Genomic DNA, 23,149 nt, shown 5'->3' on the forward strand with positions numbered 1-23,149 from the left:
CGATTTTGGGTGAACAAATTATAAAATTTGTTGTGAATCTTAACACTTTGACGATTTATTATTAAATTGCTGGATTTTTACATTATGGGCTCGATGTCACTTGAGGTGTATCGTAGGGGTCTGGTTGACACGACTGACAAAAATTTTCTAAACAATATTTAACTCAATTTACGCCAAATTATTAGTATACATCGGTCAATTAAATAATTTTTATAAAACAAGTTCGTGCATATAGAGCATAACTTTCAAAATGAAAACGAGCAATAAATATTCATGCGCTTGTTTAATAATAAATTTATTTTGAAGTTTCAATGATAAATAGTTTAAATTAATTTCTCTTTGAAATGCTTTATATCACTATTTATACATAGATAATAGAAACTTTTGCAAATCCTTGTCAATCGTGTTAAATTAACCCGTACCGTATACGTACCTCCGAAAAGCAGTACACATCTCTCTTGTAACAATTACCAAAAACTAATACCTGTCTCTATTCCTGTATCTACAATCACTATCTACTGTAATGATTAATTAAAAGCAGGAATCGTTGATCTCTCATGTAGCTCGGGCGTTTGCGTTCGATCATGGATCGTTAATATAATTAATAATAACATTCACAAGCAAGTCATCGCACTAACGTAGTATCTGAATTCAAGCAAGGTATAAATGCGAATAAACGTGAGCGTGACAGAACTCTGGACAGATCGGTAGTCGACTAATTGTAACATTACACAATTGAAACTTAGTATTTGTCAGGACGAAAACAGAGATTGCAAAGGGGTTGATTTGCGAGCGGGTTCGAAAGGGTTGATATACGTACATGCTTACATCGGAATAGAGGGAAACGATGCGTTCTAATCTCGTATCTAAACCGAAGGAAGGAAATAGACGCGTATAGAAAAAAAATTAAAAATAATTGAACATCGACAGGATTTGGTCGTTTGATTTCGAACAAACGTCACCACACTTGCCTTCGCCGATTGCTTATCGTTGCTTGTCGCAAAGGAAACGTTCTCTATTCACCCCATAGGGATTTTAATTAGCACGTATCTCATGGGAAATTTGTTGGACAAAGTGTCGTAGCTAACATTATACCCTGAGTCAGTGTTTTTCAGATAACTTCCATTGCCTATTTCAAACCCTAAATTTTTTTTTAAAAGCCACTAAAATGTTTTAACAAAGGCAAACAAAAATTACAAGTACAGCAACAAATTACTAATTCGAATGGTAATTAATTTTAATTAGAAATTGTTATTTGGTTGAGAATAATAATACTGAATTTAGTTGCCAAATTAATATTCATGATGAATTTTCTAATATGCAACTTTCACCTTAACAACAAATAATATTCTGGTATTTACTAAAGAATGTGTTATCACGTTTAGAATTGACATCTTTTGCAACGAAAGGGTTAAAAATCAGAATTTCAAAGTGTCTAATGCATTGTATAAAATTTATTTCTAATAATATGAATTTATAATCGTTCCAAAAAGAGGTTAAAGGGGAAGAGATATTGAAAAACACTGGTACGAGAAACAGATAACGAAGAATATTAGAGTATAAGTATCGTATTAGTACATGCGGTGGAACTCGTAAGCACAACGTGCATGCACAAATTATGATTGAAACATGTATGTTCGTGATCGAGTGAAATTAATCTTCATCGTTCAACAAGAACACGAACTGTATATTTAAATCAGATATTTTCTCACTCAATATTTTTTAATGAATTTTAAAATTTTCAGTACACAAACGTATTAAAAGGTTTAAGGGTAAAATATAAAGATTACATCTGCAATAAAAATCTTGCGAGTTTTATTAATAAATGATCGAGCGATGTTTTTCTAAAAGCACGTATTTTGGTTGAAAATATATTTACAGAGTGATAATCCGATAAACGAATTATTCCGAATAATAAAATTTAAATTTGTCCATTCGTCACGCGATTCTCGATTACATTCGCTGGATTTTTGTCATCAATAATAATCGAACTCTCGATGTTTATTTCTATTTCGAACACATCTGTTCTTTTCTACACTCGTGACATTCGGATTTAAAAAAAAATGAAACGAAAAATAACAGAATCGTTTATTGGACTACATTCGCGATCCAAGGGGACTTTGTTTTTGAACTATTCCGCTCTAATCACTCGATAGTTATTGAGTTTATCGTTTGCTTTTTCAATAAAACCGAAACGCGAGTATTTCTCTTTAACTGAAAAATACTACCTTTACAATTGTTTTATGTATGAACGATGCTTTGAAAACACGGTGACGTTAACGAATGTTAAAACTCAAAAATCATAGATAAAATTGAATTCATAATCTTCAGTGAAATTTGATTTTTACAATGTGTTTTAGATTTCAATTGACTCGATCAAATAGTAACTATATAAAAATTTCAATTTTGTTATTTAGTCAAATGGATAATTTAAGATTGATCTAATATCATAACTGATATTTCATATAATTAATAATAAATCTTATTATTAATCTTATTTCCACGTTTTCGATTGACGATAAAACGTTTCCACGCTATGATTATTATTTTTCTAAGGGACATTGAAATCTGGTGCAGCGATCATCGTGTTTCTCGTCGATGGTTCGAGATCAGGGACGATAACGTGTGGATGCTGATAAAAAATGGTTAACAAATGACGAGCAGATGATGAACGAAGAACGAGCAATACTTTTTTTTTTCTGTTGCAGAGGGGGTGTTGTTTTTCTGCCTGAGGTGACTTACCCCTGGACAGTGTCATGCCTAGAGTACGGAATCGCAAGGTAATTGTTGTTGTTTCTCCTTATTCTTTACTTGGCCCGACTTGCATGCTGTCCTATCGGTAGCGGCACAACACACAAGACATTTGTATACATACAGGTATATAGAAATCAAATAATAGACACTTATATATTAGATTGGTGTACAGCTGGCAGAGATCCTTTTACTATAATAGTCAGCACACACGCACACGTATGTTTGCCTTAGGAATTTTTCTTTTCGAATTGTTTAACTCGTTGATCCTTTAGTAACTTAAAATAGAAAAGAAATTAATATTTATATAATAATCTGAGTTACTTTAACCCTGTACAATTAGACTGTCACAAATTAAATGGATGATTCTAAAACATAGGAAGTTAGACATGATTTCATGACAGAAAAGTATTGCAAAATAATGCTTATGATATATGGATTTAAAGTTTAAAGTTCGATGAAAGTGACTACATAAACGTTTCATCGATATTTTCCAAAAAAAATGGCTGGCTCTCAAATATAATTCTCTCAGGAATTAATTTTTCTTTATGAGAAGCTATCTAAAATTAAAAGAATTATTGATTGTTTATGTAATTATTTTCATCAATCTTTAAGCTTCAAATCGATATACCATAAGTGTTATTTTAGAATAATTTTATATTATCAAATCATTTTAGACTTTATACATTTTGAAATCGGTCATTTAATGTACAATAGCCTAATATTATAAAAAAAGAAAAGAAAAATAATCATAAAAAGATGCTCTTTTCATATAGCATTCTCGTAATGAATATCCATTTGACAAAATTTTACTTTCCTTCTCGTCTATTTCTAATTCGTAGTTGATCATATTATCTACAGCTATTACGTAGTCAAGTAGCAAGTGTACACGAAAAATTGCCAACAGGGACAGGGGAACACGTGGTTAATACAAAGTATATATTTTAAAGAGAAAATTTATTAAAACGAATACTCACCTGCGAAGCACCAGCGTCCGGTCGCACGGGCAAAAATTAGTATGAAAACGATGAGAATTAGCACCAGGGCTCCGACAACGATGCCAATGATAGAACCAGCATCTAAATCTACACCTGAAATTTCGAAGAAAACTATAATGAGGCTCGATGCATTTGTATTTCTCTCGAATCTATTAATCATTACATTTATCAATTTTTAAAGACCTACAATTATTTTCGTAAAATATAATCCATCCAATCAACTGTATAAAGTATTAAGTATAAAGAAATAGACATAGAAATAATCTAATGTTGAAATGTTAAAAATCATGCGTCAGTTATTTGACAAAAATGCATTAATGCTTATGTGGAACAAGCCAGTAAAATAAGCATAAATGCTTTTAAGAGAGAAAATTTTAAACATCCTCGACAGAAATCAAAATGTATTCATTATTTTGCACATTGATGATTGAACAGGTGTTTGATACAAAGCAAGCGTAAAATCTTGGTTTATTCAAAAAAAAAAAAAAAAATGATTGAACACGAATCGATAAGCGTTAAAAGCCTTTTACATTTAGAGATGAAATCACACGTTCGATGCAACAAAAAAACCAAAAAATGTGTGCGCAAAGAAATCGATGGCACATGGTTTGTGTTTCATTTCGGCAAAGTGTTGATTCGTATAGAAGCGGATCATATGGAAATTCAGTCGCGTTTATTTAAAAAAAAGACCAAAAAAAAAAACAAATTTGCCATTCATGTTTACAGTGATATCGATGACAAACGTAACGTTACGCATACCCACGTTTCGCAACGTGAAGTTCCATTCACGGAGATTTTTGTGTATTTATAACATGGCTTTCGAGCAAAACGGTGACACGGTTTGGAAAAAAAAAGAAATAAAAGAAACAAAACGAAAAATATTGGTTTATCGTGTGTGCAATTTTTGTTCGACAGCGCAAACAGAACAATGCCTCCAGAGAAACATGAATTTCATGATTAAAAAATAGCATGCCATCTTGAACTTTTACAAAATTGAAAACGCGCTAACAAATATTTTTTTTTCTGTTTTATTACTGAATTCACTTTGAATACGGAGAACAAAAATATTGGACAGAAATTGTTTGCCTTTGATCAGAGAATTTTTAACTGATGAAATATCATGGTATTCTTTTTGTAAATACTATTGCAAATTAAATTTTATATCAATCTGAATAATAGGAAAAGAATTTCAATTTCAGTCAGAAATTTTTAATTATTCACATGTGGTAGTAAATGATATACTAAAAAATTATTTAATATTTTTAGTAGGCGTCCAACGTGTTAATTAAAATTTACACGCGATAATTAAAATTTAAAAATTTGTTACATTCAGATTTGTCATTAGTGACCATCACAACAGTCGAAGTCTCAAAGATACCGTGTGATTTATAAGTAATGTAAATATTCATGGAACTTCACGCGTGCAAGACTACACTGACTCTACTTACGTATATTAATTTGAAAAAATGACATTACCTAGTGCGTGCATGTGTTCGGAGAGCTTACCATAGAAGTGGCTGAATGCCCCTGCGTGACAGCATGCGGTGAAGGATCGAAATGATTAGATACACATAGCACAAGTATACGAAAGTGACACGCAGAAAATGAAACAAAAGTGTATTTTAATTCGTGTATCCGATAAAATTTTTGCACGTGACGATAACTGATCGAGTACGTGATGGTGACAATAAACGGTGACGTAAATCGATGGACAGCTTTAGTGAATATGCTCGATGAAATGGAGGTGACAAACACGATGTGTGAGAACTAACAGCGTGATGGACAGCTACCAACGAATTAAAATCATTTATCCGTCATCTCATTGTGGTTTTGAATTTTTTATCATCTTGTGTCTATAAATTCTTCTATTTATTCTTCCATTAAAAACTGTTATTTTGATAGTTTTATCTCAAAGAAAAATTCTAAGTTGAGAATTGAACAGTTCAGTTCAGATTTCAATGCAATTGGAGGTTTGATGTGATTTGCACGCTACTTCGGTGCATGAGGTGATGATTTGTGGTATTTTAATAGTGAATTTTTTTAATTAATTTGTTTCTTACCTGCGGGTTCTGTGGATGTCGACAAAACGATACGGTATTCGTTAGCTCCTTCATCGTTGCGCGCTTCTAGGATGTATGCCTTTTCTGTATCAGATTTCTGAACACTATCAATTCTGAGGATAGCGCTCCACGCTCCTCTTCCCTGTAAGATAGAAATATTTTTGTGGCATTTAAAACTTTTGTTGCATTCCAATGTTTCTAAAGAACGAAATTTGAAAATTAGAAATTTAGCTTAAGAAAATTCAATACAAAATTGAAAAATTAACTCCAATTTTTTATTCAATTATTTTAACACTGAAATGGTTATAACTTTCATGAAAATTATAGGAAAATCAGTAGCTAATTAATGTACATTTCTGCATATTTGTCAAACATATTTCCATCAGAATAAATTTTTGCCTAATTTACTGTACCCTGTAGAAAATTCAAGTACATCCATGAAAGGGATGAAAATTTGTAGTTAACGTTCCACAAAATTCCTCGATTTTAAATGTCTGGCATTTCAATATTTAGCAATGTCGAAAACCTTCGAAATCCTATTTAGAGCTTAAAATGAACTCTTCTGATTTTTTCACTCGACGATTGAAAATACCTCTTTCAATTGATCGATCAACGTTTCCAGCTGAAAGATTTGTCGTCGTTTTTTCGTATCGGTCAGCTAAAGGTCAAAAAAGGTTTTCAATGGGAAAAAAACAAAAAGAGAAAACGCAACTCTCGCCGTTGATAATTGCGTTCCCGCAGAAAACTGATTCACATTCGTCGATGCCGGGATCGGTTGCAGTTTTCACCGAGCAAACCCAGCTTTTTGAAGGCTATTCATGTTACAACTGGCAAGCGGTTTCGAATGGAGGCTTTATTGGTTTCTTTTTCAACGATCCTGTTACCGACTCTAGCGTCGAACTTTATGTTAGCCTTCATTTGATCGATGACTGGCTGCTGCATACCTCTTTGCATTTAAATGACACTTTAATTTCGAACGTTGACGAATCCCGGCTTCCAATTGGCCCCGCTCTCTCGTTCGTATTTTACAAATTTCTCGAATTGATATTCCCTGTACTACGAAACGGTCTGAAGTGTGCACGCGCATACATGAATTTTAATTTGATCCCAAATGTCATGAATTTGACGTTGGTCGCTCGATTCTGGCATTTTTATAAATGCCATTTGTATGAAAATTTATTATCCGTTCGTTCGAATACTTTAAATCGTCTTTTTTTTTTTAAACAACCTTTTTATCATTCGAGAAGAAACTAATGTACGTGAAAGTTGTCAACATCTATGATAATTTTCTTTTGCAAACAATGTTTGTTAATAAATAGAATACTGTAAGGTTGAAAAATATCTTAATTTTGTTAAAAATATCAAAACAAATCCTTTTTATCTTCTTTGTCTAAATATTGACGCGTTGATTAAATATTTTAACGAGAATTCTTGCTGGCAGTGTTTCAACAGCAGACGAACGAAACTTTCGAAACCCATATCCGGTGAATTGAATTATTTTAAGCGATTGCTTGTTCGTATCAAGTGGAATTTCATTAAAGCTTTTTGATTAGCGAGAAACTTTGCAAATACGTGAAAAACGTTAAGTGCACAGTGCAAACGGTTGCTCTGGAATGCGAAACCTTTGTTCCATTAACCTTCTTGTTCTCCAACCCCATTTCCCTCGTTTGCTCTTCTTTTGTCGCTCTTTCGACCAGTTAAACTTCCGCTAAATTTCATGTTACATTCTTTACTTCCTAATTTTCAATAGTTTTTAACTTCTTCAACTTCTTCAACTTCTTTTCTAAACGTCAAAGAACTAGAACAATCGGTGAAACGTTTTACTGATAAGATTCTATTAAACTTTCAAAGTAAGAGGACGGTTTTTTTATCCGACTGTTGAATTCGTTCACCTCTGAGAAACTTTTAGAATCGTTTCATGCATATTACAAGTGTAACGTCCATATCTTGTTCTCCACTCTGTTCATGCTATTTTCAACTGCATTTTTCTTTTAATACTTTATCAGCTCTAGCTATTGTAGGATTGGTGATTTCTGTATGCCTATTTCATTTTATATTTTATAGATAAATAGATAATAAATAATTAAAAATTAAAGAATATAAATAGATCTAAGTTCATTACTATCAACGAAAATTTAATTTAATTTACCAGATCAACAGCACTTGAAGTCTCAAGTCGGTTGCTCTCGTCTGGACGACCCTCGTTGATCTTTTCTTCATTGACCCGCCATAAGAAACGTGGCCTAGGATTTGCATAAACGGTTACATTTACGATTCCTTGTCGTCCAATCACGTATCCGAAACGTTCGATTGGTTGTGGTTGTGGTTGAGGAGGATCTATAAGAAATCGTTTATAGAAAGAAGTTAAATAATTTGATCTTCTCTGACGATCAAGCAAAATAACAAGTTTTGAATTTCATTTGGATTGGGAAATTAATCACTTACAGTAAACTTGCAGTTGCATGGTAGTTGCCTTTGGTTTGTCGAGGGCAATATGACTGGCGACGCATCGAAGAATTTTTCCATTATCCGTCCAATCTAAACTGCGAGATGCATTTTGTACAGCCAACGAGTTGTCGTCCACGTTCGAATCATAAATTGTCGGTCTTTCCTCGTTTCCAATAGGTTCGTCGTCTGATTATGGAAACAATAATCAAAATTTGTACAAGTGAACACTTCAGAGAATCTTCTATTCTTTATCAAATATTGATTGTTTAATAATTACCAAGAAACAAAGAGACGTTCGCCGCTGGTCTTCCAGATGGTGCACTGCAACTCACTTCCAATTTTTCTCCTTTTCTGTATATATTTCTGCCATACGATCCAGGACTAGTATGAAGTTCAGGATTGCTCGGTGGTTCTGTAGATCAATGAATCTTCATTGTAAAATTATTCCTCTACACGGATGTTCATCAATTTCCTTTTCTCAAGGATAATAAAACACGCGAATCTTTATTTAAATTCGCTTGAAACATTTCCAGCTCTCGATCACGGCTACCTTTCGTCATTTATCTTTATCGACTTTATCTGAAAACGGTAATTTCCTTCTCTCCTGCTCTCTTATTTCTCTTCCCGTAAGCAATTCTCTTAACGAAGATTAATTAGTTCTCGAATACTCCTACGTAGCGCGCCGTTATATTTTTCCCCTTTTCCGAATACTTTCCTCGGACAACTAACGTCACGAAGTTTCAGCTATTTTCTCATTAATTTCGGCGCTACACGTAAGAACTTGCCAACGATTAATTACTTGTACATGTGTAACAAAGTGTTGAAAGTTTCGGACGCGACGTGAAAAATTGTTCTTGAATCGATTGAAAAATTCAAATTCGCCGTTTAATTGTAGAGCAAGACCAGAGTATATTACAATATTTATAATAATGCAACATCTTTATAGATTAGTAATCAAAATTTTAATTCGTTACTTCATTATTTTCTTTTGATACCATGCTTAAAATTGAACAAAATTTTTTGTTCCAATTATGCTATCACAGGGAATTCGTGTTAATAATTTGAATACGTGGCAGTAAAGTGTATAAGAAAAATACGTACTAGCAACGATAATTTTTACGGACGCCTGTACTTCCGCTCGACTATCGGTGGGTGTCAGGGTGCACTTGAAAATACCGTCATGGATCTCCTTGATCTTGGCGATGTGAACACCGCATTGTCCTGCCTCAGTACCCTCCCCGTAATACTCGATACCATCTTCGGGTGGTTGTCCTTTAGACAAAACCATGCCACCATCCTCGCCAGGTATCTCGACACGGCATACCTGCAGAGGTCTACCGACTCTGCATAAAATCTGCAGACTTTCGCCCAGTCTCACCGCTGTCTGTCGTTTCGGCTCGATGTCCACCACTAGATTTGATTTCGATCCTAAAACGATAATAAAAAATCATTAGATTCAATTGCATACAAAAGCAAAGATAGGTTGGAATTTTCTATAATACAGCACACAGTAGATTAACATTTCTGAAATTCTTAATTTCCATTTCCTTTTTTTTCTAATTCCATAGCTCAAACTTCGAGTAGATCTCTGTTCATGAGACGCAGAGGAAAAGCTCGAAGGAATTTCCTTTCGCCCTCCCCGAACCCCATCGTTTTCCCGAAACTTTTCATAATCGTGGTGGTATGTAACGGGTAACGAGAGCTACGGGCTAGCCAGGAGTGAGCTTGTATCGTAAATGAACAAAAGTTCGCATGCAAAAAAGCTTGGAAAGTATCGAGCTACCCGAAGGGTGGTTGAACTATCGTCGAAAACACGTGCATCGACATTAATAACTGTGTTGTCAAACTATCAGTTTTAGCTGTAACATATTAATTTCACTAAAGTATCTTTCAAATATCATTTACGAAACAAGTATAATGCACAGTGCTTTCAACACTCTGGAAACTCGGGAAGTTTTCCAGAGTTTCAATGCACCTCGATAATTAATTATTCTCAGCTCTAGTCACGCAGTTGGAATATCCATGGTGGAACATTTGGCAAATGGGTAAAAATGTAATCCTGTAATGGTCGGATAAAAAAGACCGCACTTTCAACGTATTCTCCTCTTTTCCTTCTCACCGTTTTTCCCGGGCTTAAATATAAGCCGTGGCTTGTATCCTCCGCGAAAACCAGCCTCGCGGTGTAAAAGCGCTCGAACATTATACGAAAACCGGATTTCCTCTGGTTTTCGGACGTTCATTAGAATCCACCCGCACGTACTCGGAATACTTGGCGATAAAAACAAGAAACAGCTTGCGCGCCAGACTACCAGCGACAAATTAAATTCTACCGAATATTGCTTCATTACTCGACGAGTAATATAATGCAGTTTGTAATGATAGATCAAAATAAAGGACCTCACACGGAAATCGGGTCTGCTTCGAGAATCTTTGCGAATTAATCGTATCGTTCTTTCTTTTGTGCTTCTACAGACATCAATTACTCTTTGAGCCAGCATCCGTTTTAATTACTTTCCTATTTACCAAGTCTACCCCTGTCTGTTTTATTTGACGTTAACGTCAGCCAGTGAAGTTATTAACCCTCGGAATCGTTGCGGATACAATCCTCAGGAACGATATACGTAATAAATGTACAGAGACTGCGAATTAGATATATATTTTATCAGTGAAATATGAATCGTATAATAGATGCATTTAGAAGAATTTCTTTTTAACGTTGTATCAATCTTACGCGTTGGAAACACGGTCTTTCATCGAGGAGAATGAGGCTGATCTCTGTGGACGATGTCATTATGATAATGGGCTCGAAGAAATATGATAAACTGGGCGTGGCTCGAATAACGATTATCATATTTCACCTGGTACGCTTACCTTGATGCATCGAATAATAACTAGTCGCAAATCGTATCGGCGAGCATTCTTGCAAGCGTTTATCGAGTGATATCGCGGGCGAATCGGTTTTCTGATAAATGAGATGCTCGTTAGTTTTTTATTTGAAAGTGCAAAGCAGAGAGAGAAGACTTCATTAAATAAATAAAAAGTACATGAACGGATTTTGAAAATTGATATCTTCAGAAAGGAAGTTTCTATTTTGTTTTAATTTTAGAAAACAGTGAAAATTAAAATTAAAAATTATATTAAAGGATTTGGTTGAAATTTTAACGTGTCTTATTATACTACTATAAAATACAATCTTTGTCAGCTGTGGGTTACAAAATTTATTGTTTATCTCTAATTTACATGTTGTGTATGAATATTTACGCGTACGTTTTGTGTATGAATATTTAAATAGATACTTTGCATCTCAAACAACCATGATGGTAATAACGTAAAACCTTGCTCGGCACGTTGTGCTTGTGACAAAAAGTCTATTATGCTGACAGTGACGTGGATAACGCATTAATATAGTAAATTATACGTGGCGAGAAAATCAGTGAAAGCATTGTCGTCGTCGATGAAACATCGTCGTTATACTTCTTTTTTCATTTTCCAGCGTTGAAAGAAACTGAATTTCTCTGCTTTGATTTATTTCGAACACTTAATTAAAATCCTATTCTATTCATTCGCGATTGTAATCTTTCTTGTTACTGTCAAGGAGACGCCTTCGTTTCGTTCAATGAAAGAACTCGCTAAACGATTTTCTTAGAAGAATGAAACTCAGTCCCGTTGTCGATTGTTCTGCCCTGGAATTGGATAGGACCTGACCGTGTACTTTAAACTCGACGATTTTTAATTTCACTTACCTTCACAGTTGTTAGATAGAGTCATTGATAGAGTCATCGAAGACTGTTTTAGCGATTAAGTGAGAAACAGTGTTTTTCTAAGTAAAAATTTAAATATTTTTGATAATTTTTGTATGCTTTCGAACAGAATAATAATAATTATTATTATAGTTACTCTGTTTATTTGGTAAAAGATAGTATCATGGAATCACTGGAAAATCTATGATTGAATAACGCGAATAACTTTAAATTATTGCATATAAATTTTAATTCTCAGTTGGTATAAAAAGTATTTATTAACATTTCAAGCTTCCTTATCCGTCTCAAAGTTCTCGAATAGAAATCGCAATCGAAAGCAATTTCTTTTGAAGTCACCAAGGCGCTTCGAGCTCTTGAAACGTTTCTCGAGAGCTATGCTATCTTCCTTAAAACAAAGACTTGTTAAAGTACCTCTTTTATAACAACGATGCACTCCAACAACCGATTGGATAAAAGGACCATATTATAAAAGAGAATTTATTATTCGCTTTTATAGTCGTCCAAGCGATTCATCGTTTATCGAAACACGTAGAATCAGTTGACGATTTAAGGGTATCACTTTATGTATGATGCATGATTTCTTTCCAGATAAAAGTCCATTTCCTTTGAAAAGAAATTCATTCTGAACGACATATTAGCACGATGACTTCTGTACGATTTATTATATAAAAGATAAAATTTATTTTAAAAAATTAGAAATTTTGTAATTTAAAACTTTGATAGGAATTATTTTATTAAAAAATTAATAGTACTTTTTCAATTTACTTTAGAAATCAGTTACGTCTGAACATACATTGACATATACTACTCGCAGTGCTTCTAGGAGCGACGCCTGACCATATATTGACTTATACTACTTACATGGTGTCTAATATCACTCCTATTTTATTACTTACAAATATTAATACTTTAATTGTTCAGATGGTTATAAATAATCAAAATGATAATTTTAATATCGAATAATTGAAAAGTGAGAAAAGGCAATAAAGGTTTTTCTTATTGCTTTTCCGTCGGTTTAGATTTTAACTCGTGTCAAATCCATAAATCTCATTTGATTTTCCGCTCATCAATTTGTTACACGGCTGACGTCGCGATCTAATTTGAAACACCTCCGTTCACCCTGGTAGCTGCCCCATTTATCGTCCAGGTTTGCGTATTCTGAAAACCGCAGCAACAGATGCGATGATTTGTGGACAGTGGCGTGCATCAGTGCACCTATGGGGTTGATGCACTCTGCCTGGTAGGTGGTTACAACGAATTGCCATGATATTCATCTAGAAATCTAATTCGACGAAATACTGCTCAATCTTGCTCGAGAATTCGATTAAACGGGAAACGGGTTTGGATGAACCAGAATTTCATCCAATATAACATTCTAGTAACTAGGAATCAATTAAAAAATAATAAAAACTAGTTTGTTAACATGGAAAATGAAAAAGGAACAAAATCGAATTGGCAAAGCGATTCCAAGGGAATCAAATTTTCCCTATGGAGATAATTTATAAAATTTATAATTTATCCCCGTTTAACACCATAAATATTGTTTACCCAAGGAGTTCTTTTTCGTTTTAACGTGAAAATATATTCCCCTGCCATTTACACCCGCAGCCAGGACACGAATTCGTGAGAATTTATATTCCTCTAAAAAATTCATTTTCATTCCTGTATCCAGGCTTACATATTTTCTCGGGATAACGTAAATTTTAGGAAACGTCACGTACTCGAGAATCTTCGATACAGTGATCCGACTATAAATGACTACTGCAAGATCTTCTATTTTTTTTTTACCTACCTGACATAATAATACGGCGAGACAATCTCGGTTTGTACAAAATGTGATATAACCACGGTACGTAACCCACCTAGGTGTACAATTTTCCACTGATTTCCAATTTTCTCCGCCGCTTTTTTGCTCCTCGCTACACGTAGGTTACGTGGAGGAAGGAAGGGAAATGATGAGAGGAAATGAGGACAAAATTGCTTGGACAGAAATAAAAATAAAAGATCAGAGGAAGAAGAAAAATGTTTTAATAATGAGAGGAAAATTAGATCGACTTTTCCCAATTTTTGAAGGGCATTTGTAATTCTTTCTTGTTTTACCATGTTCAATTAGAAATAGTAGAAAAATCGTAGAAAAAAGGATGTATCAAAAGAATTCATGGATAAAAAGTAACTGGAAAATGGAACGCATCAAGTGGAAACAAAAGAGAGGAAGACAGGAGTTGCATGTGTTGCATGGAAGGCTAACGTAGCTGCAGCAAACCGCTGTGGTCAGCTTGCATGTGCAAGGTGCAAGGGGTGAAACTAATCCCAGCCGGCACTTCTCGTATTAGATGATATTCTCTAACATTGCTAATTTCGCTTCATATGGCGCTAGGAAATATGCGAAGCCGCCCTCAACCCCGTTACCAGCCTTCCATCCGCCCTCCTACTTCGCTGCATGCAGACGAGAGGACGAAACTCGATTTTCCTCGTAATCAGACCGAAGTGCCGGCGTTGCACACAGCCAGGATGTTAAAATTCAAGACAAGGATGCATTTAAAGGTTACGGTAACGTGGACGTTTATTGTTGGCGATTCGTTCAACTGTGAACATTCCCATCGACGGGGTGCATCAAATGCATTTACAGGTGATAACGCTTTTACAATGCAACATTCAAAAATTGCAAAATTATAATTTATGAAATTTTTTAAAATATGAAGGTTACCCTTGATAAGGGTGTATTGATTGCTTTCAAATGCGATAAGGCTTGCAATTGAAAATTGTAAAGTGAAATTTTCCCAAAATTGTGCAACCATTACCTTTGGAATTCTTTGAAATGCGAACGCCGCCCTTGGCGGGTCGTATTGATCGCTTCTAAGTGCGATAACGCTTTCAATTTAAAACTATCAACCCGAATTTCTTCCAAATAGCACGTAACTTTTGAAACCGAAATCAATTTCCTTTTTTTCAAAAAAATTCACAGTCTCACTTATACGCGAGGGAACTACGCGGAAAGTATTAAAACGGACATGCACGGTGGCGTAGAAAAAGGATTTGACGCTAAAAAAGTTTGTGCTTTATAGGGTAGGAAACACGACTATCGGGCACACTGGTAGAGTAGCTCTCTATGTTTCCAATCCCCCAGAGCCTTTTTTTTTTCGGAGCAACCGGGCAAGGAAAAGGGTGCATCATTCAACCCCGGGAAAATAGAGCAATCTTGTGACACATGGGAAATCCATGCATTACCTGTGTGCTGCAGTTGCACACGAATGCAATGCATTTTTGCCCGGTGTTCCCGGCGAGTGACTTTGGCAACGATCAGCAAATGGATCCATTCGTTCGTTCCTGCATTTGATGGTTTAATGACAAGTGCTGAGAGTTAAAAAGCCCGTCGACGATTTAACAATTAATAACTCGTACTAGATTTTCACGATGCTTCTATTCGAACGCTGTTATTTTCATTCTTGGATAATGATTTTTGCCTGGATATTGATTTTTATAAGTTGATGCATTAAAATTAATTTTTATCCGTTTAACAGTATAATGAATTATTAAATCTTTATCAAGTATCGAAAAATAGTATTTATAATTCAATATACGTCTACCGATTTAAAATAAATAATTATAATTTATACGCGTAAAAACAGAACATTCGATGAAATATGCTTCGTAAAGCTCCATAAAGGGAGTAACGAAGCTGATGAGTAATTAAACACGTAATCAGAGAATATTTAATCGACGCTTCAGAAGTTAATTTCACACGGTATTGAACAAAACCGACGCATAAATTTTTGAGAGATACGAGCTGTACCAACTGTAATTATCATCGCGTTGTAAATCGTGCTTCATGTATATACTGCGTAAATTACGTTCACACGGTGGACTGCATTATATCATCGTCCGTATTCAACTAATTAGTCATTATCGAGTAACCACGCGAATCATGAATAATCATTCATATTTAATGCGCCCGTGAAAAGACAGTCGCACGTTTATCGATGAAAGTTGATAAACATTTTCCAATTGACGGACCCCGAGGTGTTTAAAATATTTTAATTATATTCTTTGTTAATCTCTAGTAACAATTATACAAATACGAGGATACAAGGGTGGTATCTTCTAATATTAATTACACGAAACGGTTCAATTTTATTTTTGCTATGAATATTTCAAAAAAAAAATCTGAAATTCGAGCGAAATAACGCGAGAGGTGCGACCATGATATTTCGATTATGGAAATTTTTAATAAATTCTTGTAACTCGATGAAAATTTTCGCGTTTAAAACACAAACATCACGGCCGAGTTTGAAAATAATTAATTTCACGGCTGGTGTTTGTTCAATGGAATAATATAGTATTAAATGAAATTACCGTTGCAGCTTTCGCATTTCAAATTTACACGTCTGTTCGTTTTATTCGTGGAAAGATTGAATTACAGAGGAAAATAAAATTCGTCTGTTTTCATTACATAAGCTACTTAGTTTTGGATAATTGCAATAATATATTATAGGATCAAACTCCAAAACACAATTTCTAATATATAACTGTTTATTTCAGATCCAAAAGACACCCAAGCACTAGCAGTAGAAGAAAGAGTGGCATTGTGGTTCCTTCGGTAATTTTCATATTAATTTTACCTTGTTAATTTACTTTTGCCTCAAGCAAAATTTAAATCAAAATCAATTATGAATCCGATTTTTAGAAGGAATACAAAATGAACTGTACTACTCATTCCTCTAATAAACCAATTTCTAACATCTACAAAGAAGATGGACGAAAGGATGTCCACCAAAAAGTTTGATCGTCTGGACAGTTGGGAAGCTCGTTGAAGAAGCTCTTCGGACGGCAATCTCGGTGAAACGGTCACAAATCTTCGTAGAGATTAAGGTCGATTTACAGGCCAGTAAATCAACTCATCATCCACGCTCCTGTCCCCATCCTTGGATTTACCCCTTTTTCAAGACGGATCGCTAAGGTTCGATCTCGTCTGGAGATCGATAGGGAAGCGTATCGTCGTCTGGTCGTGCGACGAACCTGGCAAATCGGTTTTGCTGTCCCGATGATGGCGTCGGAATCGAGTTACGCAAAATGGATTTCGCGTTAAATAACCGTCGCTCGTTTCTCGTCGGACGCGTACCGATGCTTTTCGTCCTACTTGCCGCTTATTATGAAACACTACTAGCGATCAAAACGCGTAATCTCGTCGCGCTGTGTAAAACGAGAGACCGTCAATTTCGTCATCCGAGAAGATTCGTCTGAAACTTGACGATTGGTGAAACATGTTGCTATTTTATTTTTCAATCCCTTCGTGTAAATAGTAGGTACAATATTGATGCCATATAAATTCCACAAAAGCAAAGTTAATTATTCTGTCCTTTGAACAGTTCATTTAAAAAATTTTCCTTACAATAAGACTTTTCTTAAGGAAACCTATCGCGTAGATTCGGTATAATGGAACAGGAGGCGATACGTTCGATAGATTGGAAAGTTGGTCAACCAAGTAACGTTCGACTGAACAAAGATCACTGTCGAGCGGCATTTATCGCGATTCTCCGTGTGTTTGTTTCTTTACAATAGGAACGGTTTATAACAGCTCCGGTAGCTGCGTTTCCTTCCACTTGTTCAAGAAGTTTCATGCCTCCGTTGCTGCCAACAACGATCGCGTCGCGACGTCGAGCATTTCTGTTGCAAAAGCAACGGCCCCACGGTTCGTTAAACCGTAACAATTAAACCGGGAACAGAACTTTCGAGCTCTCTGTTCCTGATTATTAACGATTCTGCGTAAACGACTCGTCCCGTCCCTCTAGATGCTAACAGAATTTTCAATTTACCCTAATATTTGCCTTCCTTGTTTTACCTGCTCCCAGTAAATGGAACGCTTCAAAACGGAGGGCTGTGGCTCGAATGCAACCTCGGGATGGTGCAATCGAATTGATCGAAGAAAATACCAACCCTTATGCTACCAACCATGTTAAACGAGCGAATTTGTATTAATGAACGCGCGTGAATTATTTGAACGGAGTTGATTAAAGAAAACAGGGCTTCTGATTTTTCGTAAACATTCTTCCTTTTAATAATACTGCTTTATTAGTGTAGTTATCTATTTTCAAATTTACTAGTTAGTCTCCTGAGAGTTTAATTGGGTTTTTATATTGGAAGATTGTAATTATTTTCGATGGCAAAACACGTAAGCCGTGCATAGAATATTCTACGATTGGTCGACGTCAAAATTTAGACGTCCAACTGGAAGTACCCTCGCTCGTTCGAGGCATTTATCTGGTGAGTCCAATCTTGGTTCGAGCGTGAAATTATGACTCACTGTCCGGGCCAAAGATGTAAACACGACCCGAAACATTATCGTTAAGCCCACGCAACGGCAAGGGACGCGAAAGTGGACGCAATTGGATCCGACGACGCTTGTTGCGGCGTCATTTTGCGCGGACCGACAGCCTGTATTTTCCCGTAATAACCGCGTGCACGTTCTTCCATGTTGCCCGCGCGATGAATGTTGACATTAACCGTTCGTTTCTTCGACGATCAGGAACAAAATAAACTCTGCCACATGCGATTCTAAAAATTACAGACTGGTACGAGTATTACCTATAGTGCACCCGAACTAGATTTTCAAAAATTTAATTACGAAGGGTAGAAATATGAAATATGAATTGTGAATTGTGCACAGTATTGCGAACAGAAATTCTACTGTTATCAGAAGTGAATTTATAGCAGGTATTTGTCCGATCAATAGACTTTTGTACAAATTATATAGATACAAAACGTGGATTTCAACAAAATTATTCAATTCATAAAATAGTATTTTCCTCGTGAAACAAATAGTATTTGTGTAGAAAGCCTTCGGTTTCGAATATTAATGGTCTTTCGTGATACTTCAAAATAGTATATTTAATTTGCAATAATCTGATAATAGCAGATAAAGAAAGAATGAAAGTTCGCAAACGAAGGGGCTGTGAAAATCATATGTGATTATTATTATTTCATGGATTGGACTGGTTCGCATTTAGTTAAACTCAAATTACCTTAGCGTTAAGCGTAACGCGACTCTGGCTAATATCCAATTGAGTTTATTGGCTTAGCTGAAAGCCGGAGTAGATTTTGGTTAGATTTAGCTTAAGCTTGAACGAGAATCCCGTTGGATCTATTAATCGTGAATTGGGCTAACAACGAATCCGTGTAAACATCGAGTTTACACTGCACCAATCTTGAATTACAATCGTGAAGAAAGTTCGCCATTCCTTGATAGAAATTTTACAAATTCCACTTAATCGAAAAAAAAAAAAAATAAAAAACAACATATTCAGTTCTACATTTGTCAGTAGAGTTAAATTAAAAACAGAATAATATAGAAAAACAGATTTGTTTAAAATTATTCGAAAGCCCGTGAATTAATTATTCTTTACCAGCGAAGCATTTCATTTAAAAAAAAAGTATGATTTCATTTCCGAGTTGTGAAATTGAACCGAGTGGAATTAGCAAGGTGCCAGCGTGCATAAACATTAAAACACGCACAAAAGACAGGCATAATAAAGAGTTGCAGCGACGCTTTCAGGAATCCATGGTGTATTACCCCTTTTTTAGACGAGGGAAATTGCCTGCTCGTACGTTTGTTCGGCAAACTTTTTTAATAAAGAATTTGTTGCGGGAAATGAGGCTTCCTCGTACCAACCATGGAATAACAAAAGCTCGCAGATTATATTACACCGATGATAAATTGCCGGATCCGTTAATACAAAGACAGCAAATAGATTTCGTAAAAACAATGGACTGTATTAGCATCGGATATTGGCGGGTTCGTTGATTGAAGTTCGAGGTAAATCTGACTAATCTTCATCGTATAAAAGCAACTGCGCCATGGAAAATTCATTGAAATATTTTTCATTTTAATTTCGCGCATTCCTACCTAAAGAACGTTCACCAACACACTGTCAGAGAATGTGGAAAATCCTATTCGGAAATCTCATTTGAAAATTCCTCCAAAGAATTACATTTAAATTTCACCTCTCTCTATTACAGATATCGAATAGAAATGTAAATAATTCTATCAAAAGAATGAAGAAATTATTCCATTTATTTATCGTTAGAATTTTATCAAATAAAAACTCGAAGGTTCTGAATTAAAACGATCATGTTGAATAATAACTCGATATTTCTTGAGCCTATCGCGAAATTATACAAGACGACGAGTTAATTACAGAAACAAGTACTCGGTATAAAGTAAGAAGTATAAGCAGCTTCGATTCGATTCCCGAAGAAAACCACTCGAAGAGGAAAGGGGTATAATCTGACTGCGATTTTTTCACTGATATTCTTCGCTTTTAATGGATGGCCCTTACACCGGAAAAGGGGTTTCACGAGGACACTTGGCTCGAGTATCTCCGTGGGCAGGAAATGAAAAAATCATTGAACGACGAGGAGAAGAAAAGGCGAGAGGGTAAAGTCGAATGAAAGACGAATCAAGGGAGGTTCACGAATAAGACAGAAACGAGTCGACCTCTTGTCGATCAATTACACGTCGACAATCCTCTCGAAAGGCGTGAACATTTTAGGCTATGAAATCTTAAGGTGCTCTCTTCCCACAGGAACTCCTTAGGGATCAACTCTGTCGCTTTGGATTTCATTTAATCCTTCTGCATTGTTCAAACTTTTATTCGGTTCACGTATATCACAGAAAACCGAGCCAAATAATATTTTATTAATAAATTAATAGACTTAAAATATTAATAGACTTTACACAAATATTGGATTTTTGTTTTTGAAGTGAAAATTCTGATACATTTTAATTTTGATTCTCGTATGAATATGAAATCAATTGAATAGATTTTTTAAAGAGAAGAAATAAAATTCTGTTGATTTAATGAAAAAAATTAATGAAAAGTACAGAATCTTTTCGATTCTTTCAAACAGTCGGCGACTAAAAGTTGAAGCTAATAAATATCCACTCCATTTTCGAAAGTTCTGAAGTTCGCATTACACGTCTTTCGAGCGATCGTTTTTCCCGGATAGCCAGTATAAAATCAAGACCGAGTAACCTTTCGTTGAGAAAATTGCGAAGAATACAATTCCGAGGAAACGGGTTGGACATTAATTCGAAACTTCCCGGGGATGCAGGAACTCCAGGGAATGCTGGAGTTTGGAAGTGCGAGGAGGCAGTTAAACGGCTCGAGTCATCGGAGAACAGAGAACACGTTCCCTTTGCTTTCAAAGGGAAAACTATATAGTCTTCTATAGCTTTGTAAGACATTCGTAATCCGTGGAAACGATTCGGATTAGTTGCCGGATTTTACGAAACGTCTTCGTCTCTCCTTCTTGACGATCCGATACAAGTAGGTTAACGCTTGATTGTTGGCTGCTTAAAACGTCGTTGAAATTCATCTGGACTGTCCTGGTTGGAAAAACTAAAATGCTTGTTTTAAATTCTCTTATCTCGCTCGTAACTCATAATCCTCTTATCGTGCTGACTTGATTCAGCTGACCTGATTCTTTCTATTGTTTGGAGAGACAGATCAAATCTTTGTTCATGGATTAGTGGTATTGTTTAATTAAGAGGTTGATGATCCCTGATGTAATTAAGGCACTCAAGAAGCTGAGGATGATTAAGAAAAATCATTTATTTTTATAAGTACAGGAAATTTTAACAGTCTAAAGAAATATTACGATTTAATATCAATTATAAGACACTACAGTCTATTTTCAATTTATAATCAATGAAATGAATATTGAGAATATTGAATGTCTATTTCTGGAAAAATGAATTCAAGTATTTCGTCTTCATCGAAACCAATTAAAACGTGTCTTACACCATAACGAAGCTGGTTCGGCTTAAAGTATCATACTCAACTTGCATATTTGCAAGTCAAGCTCTTACGCGAGCCATTGAAGGTGCAAATATCCCGAGGAGATGATGGGCTCGCGAATCCTTAGATTGCTCCGCTGCCTCCCTCGATGGCCATGTCGTTTCGAGGAGAGGACATTAATTCACGATCGTTCGGCGGATCGTCTTTCCGGCCGAAAGGCGGAGTTCATTAAAATTCTATCGATAGGTAGCCGTGGCCAAAAACTGACACGGGGAAGCGACGTCGAACATATTGGATCCCTGTGACAGTGTCAGAGGAGGTGGTTAAAACCGCATCAAGCCCTGTTCTGATAGGGATGTCACATCCATCGGCTAGCCAGAAAGTCACCCCCGTATGAACCACGCCTTCCTAAACGCCAAAGCCCCATCATTCCCTCCATAACGAGGACCTCGATTCAATATTGCCTCTTGCAAATCCTGAACTCTTTTTTATTACGTCAACGGTCTTGTTTGTTTTAAGACTTTTTTTCACAATTTTCCCTTGCAATTTTGGGACAGTGATTTAATTCAAATTTTGCTTAAAAGGCTTTTAAAAATAATTTTTTTTTTGCAAATTTGGACTTTCTACTGGTATTCATAAGAGAAAATATTTAGAAGTGTTTTATCATCTCCATGCTTGAAATTACGAAAGCCTGACAGGATTACAAAAAGCTTGGAGCGAGAAACACACCTGCAAAGCTTTTCATACTCACTCACCTATCTATGTCTGTGCATTCATTTCATTACATCTATTGTGTGGCGTTCATTGAGTCAGAATATCGTGCTGTGATATTGCAAAACCTTTGAATTAATAGAGAATTTATTTATTCATCTGTACATATCCGATAGATTAATGAAAAAGTCAAAGGAACACGTGAGCTTTGAAAATTTACAAGTCTGTAGTATTTAATAAATCAAATTAAATTTTTCAATTTGCATCAGCTGTCTGTTATTCAGCAATTTACTCAATTTACTGTCTATTTTAATTAACTGTATAAAGTTGAGATATGCTTTTGACAATTCAGAATATCGATCGTTTCGCTGGAATGTTATTTGATCGATCACTGAAAATTGCACTGTCTCGATTATTACATCGCAAACAGAGCGTGTGTTTCGAGACAAGGATCAGAAGGAACACAGTGATCTAGAACCGAATTTCTCGGTAACCGCTGCGAGATATTGGATTCGGTGGTCGCATCAATGTATGGTGACCACTTTAGTCCGGACAGAATCCTCTTAAAATTGCCTGGTGTACGATAAAGGTTTGTGTGCGGTTGCTACTGTTTCATAAGGTACGCT

At 35.4% G+C, this 23,149-nt stretch overlaps 2 protein-coding genes across 19 annotated transcripts in view; one reads left to right on the forward strand and one right to left on the reverse strand.

The window, feature by feature from the left end:
* Positions 1-16,615, forward strand: part of LOC117605558 (uncharacterized) — a 71,819-nt gene extending 55,204 nt beyond the window's left edge. For 3 of the 13 annotated variants that reach the window (XM_034327026.2, XM_034327007.2, XM_034327027.2), the window contains exons 7-8: positions 2,709-2,780; positions 16,558-16,615. The gene's annotated coding sequence lies outside the window, so the exon portion shown is untranslated. Of the gene's footprint in view, positions 1-2,556; positions 2,646-2,708; positions 2,878-3,612; positions 3,816-14,395; positions 14,648-16,557 lie in introns of those variants that run through there. The other 10 variants (XM_034327014.2, XM_034327013.2, XM_034327012.2 and 7 more) reach the window with 10 other exon arrangements.
* Positions 1-23,149, reverse strand: part of Fas3 (fasciclin 3) — a 266,165-nt gene that overhangs the window by 12,140 nt on the left and 230,876 nt on the right. For all 6 annotated transcript variants that reach the window (XR_013063386.1, XM_076692048.1, XM_034327039.2 and 3 more), the window contains 6 exons: positions 9,359-9,685; positions 8,535-8,669; positions 8,255-8,443; positions 7,959-8,146; positions 5,810-5,951; positions 3,729-3,842 (listed from right to left, as the gene is read on the reverse strand). Coding sequence is in view for 5 of the 6 variants with exons in the window: in XM_076692048.1 (XP_076548163.1) it covers positions 3,729-3,842; positions 5,810-5,951; positions 7,959-8,146; positions 8,255-8,443; positions 8,535-8,669; positions 9,359-9,685 (1,095 nt within the window). In the remaining variant the exon portion in view is untranslated. The remainder of the gene's footprint in view (positions 1-3,728; positions 3,843-5,809; positions 5,952-7,958; positions 8,147-8,254; positions 8,444-8,534; positions 8,670-9,358; positions 9,686-23,149) is intronic.

This window comes from Osmia lignaria, chromosome 14, assembly GCF_051020975.1.
Source record: "Osmia lignaria lignaria isolate PbOS001 chromosome 14, iyOsmLign1, whole genome shotgun sequence".
In the NCBI taxonomy this organism is placed as follows: domain Eukaryota; kingdom Metazoa; phylum Arthropoda; class Insecta; order Hymenoptera; family Megachilidae; genus Osmia; species Osmia lignaria.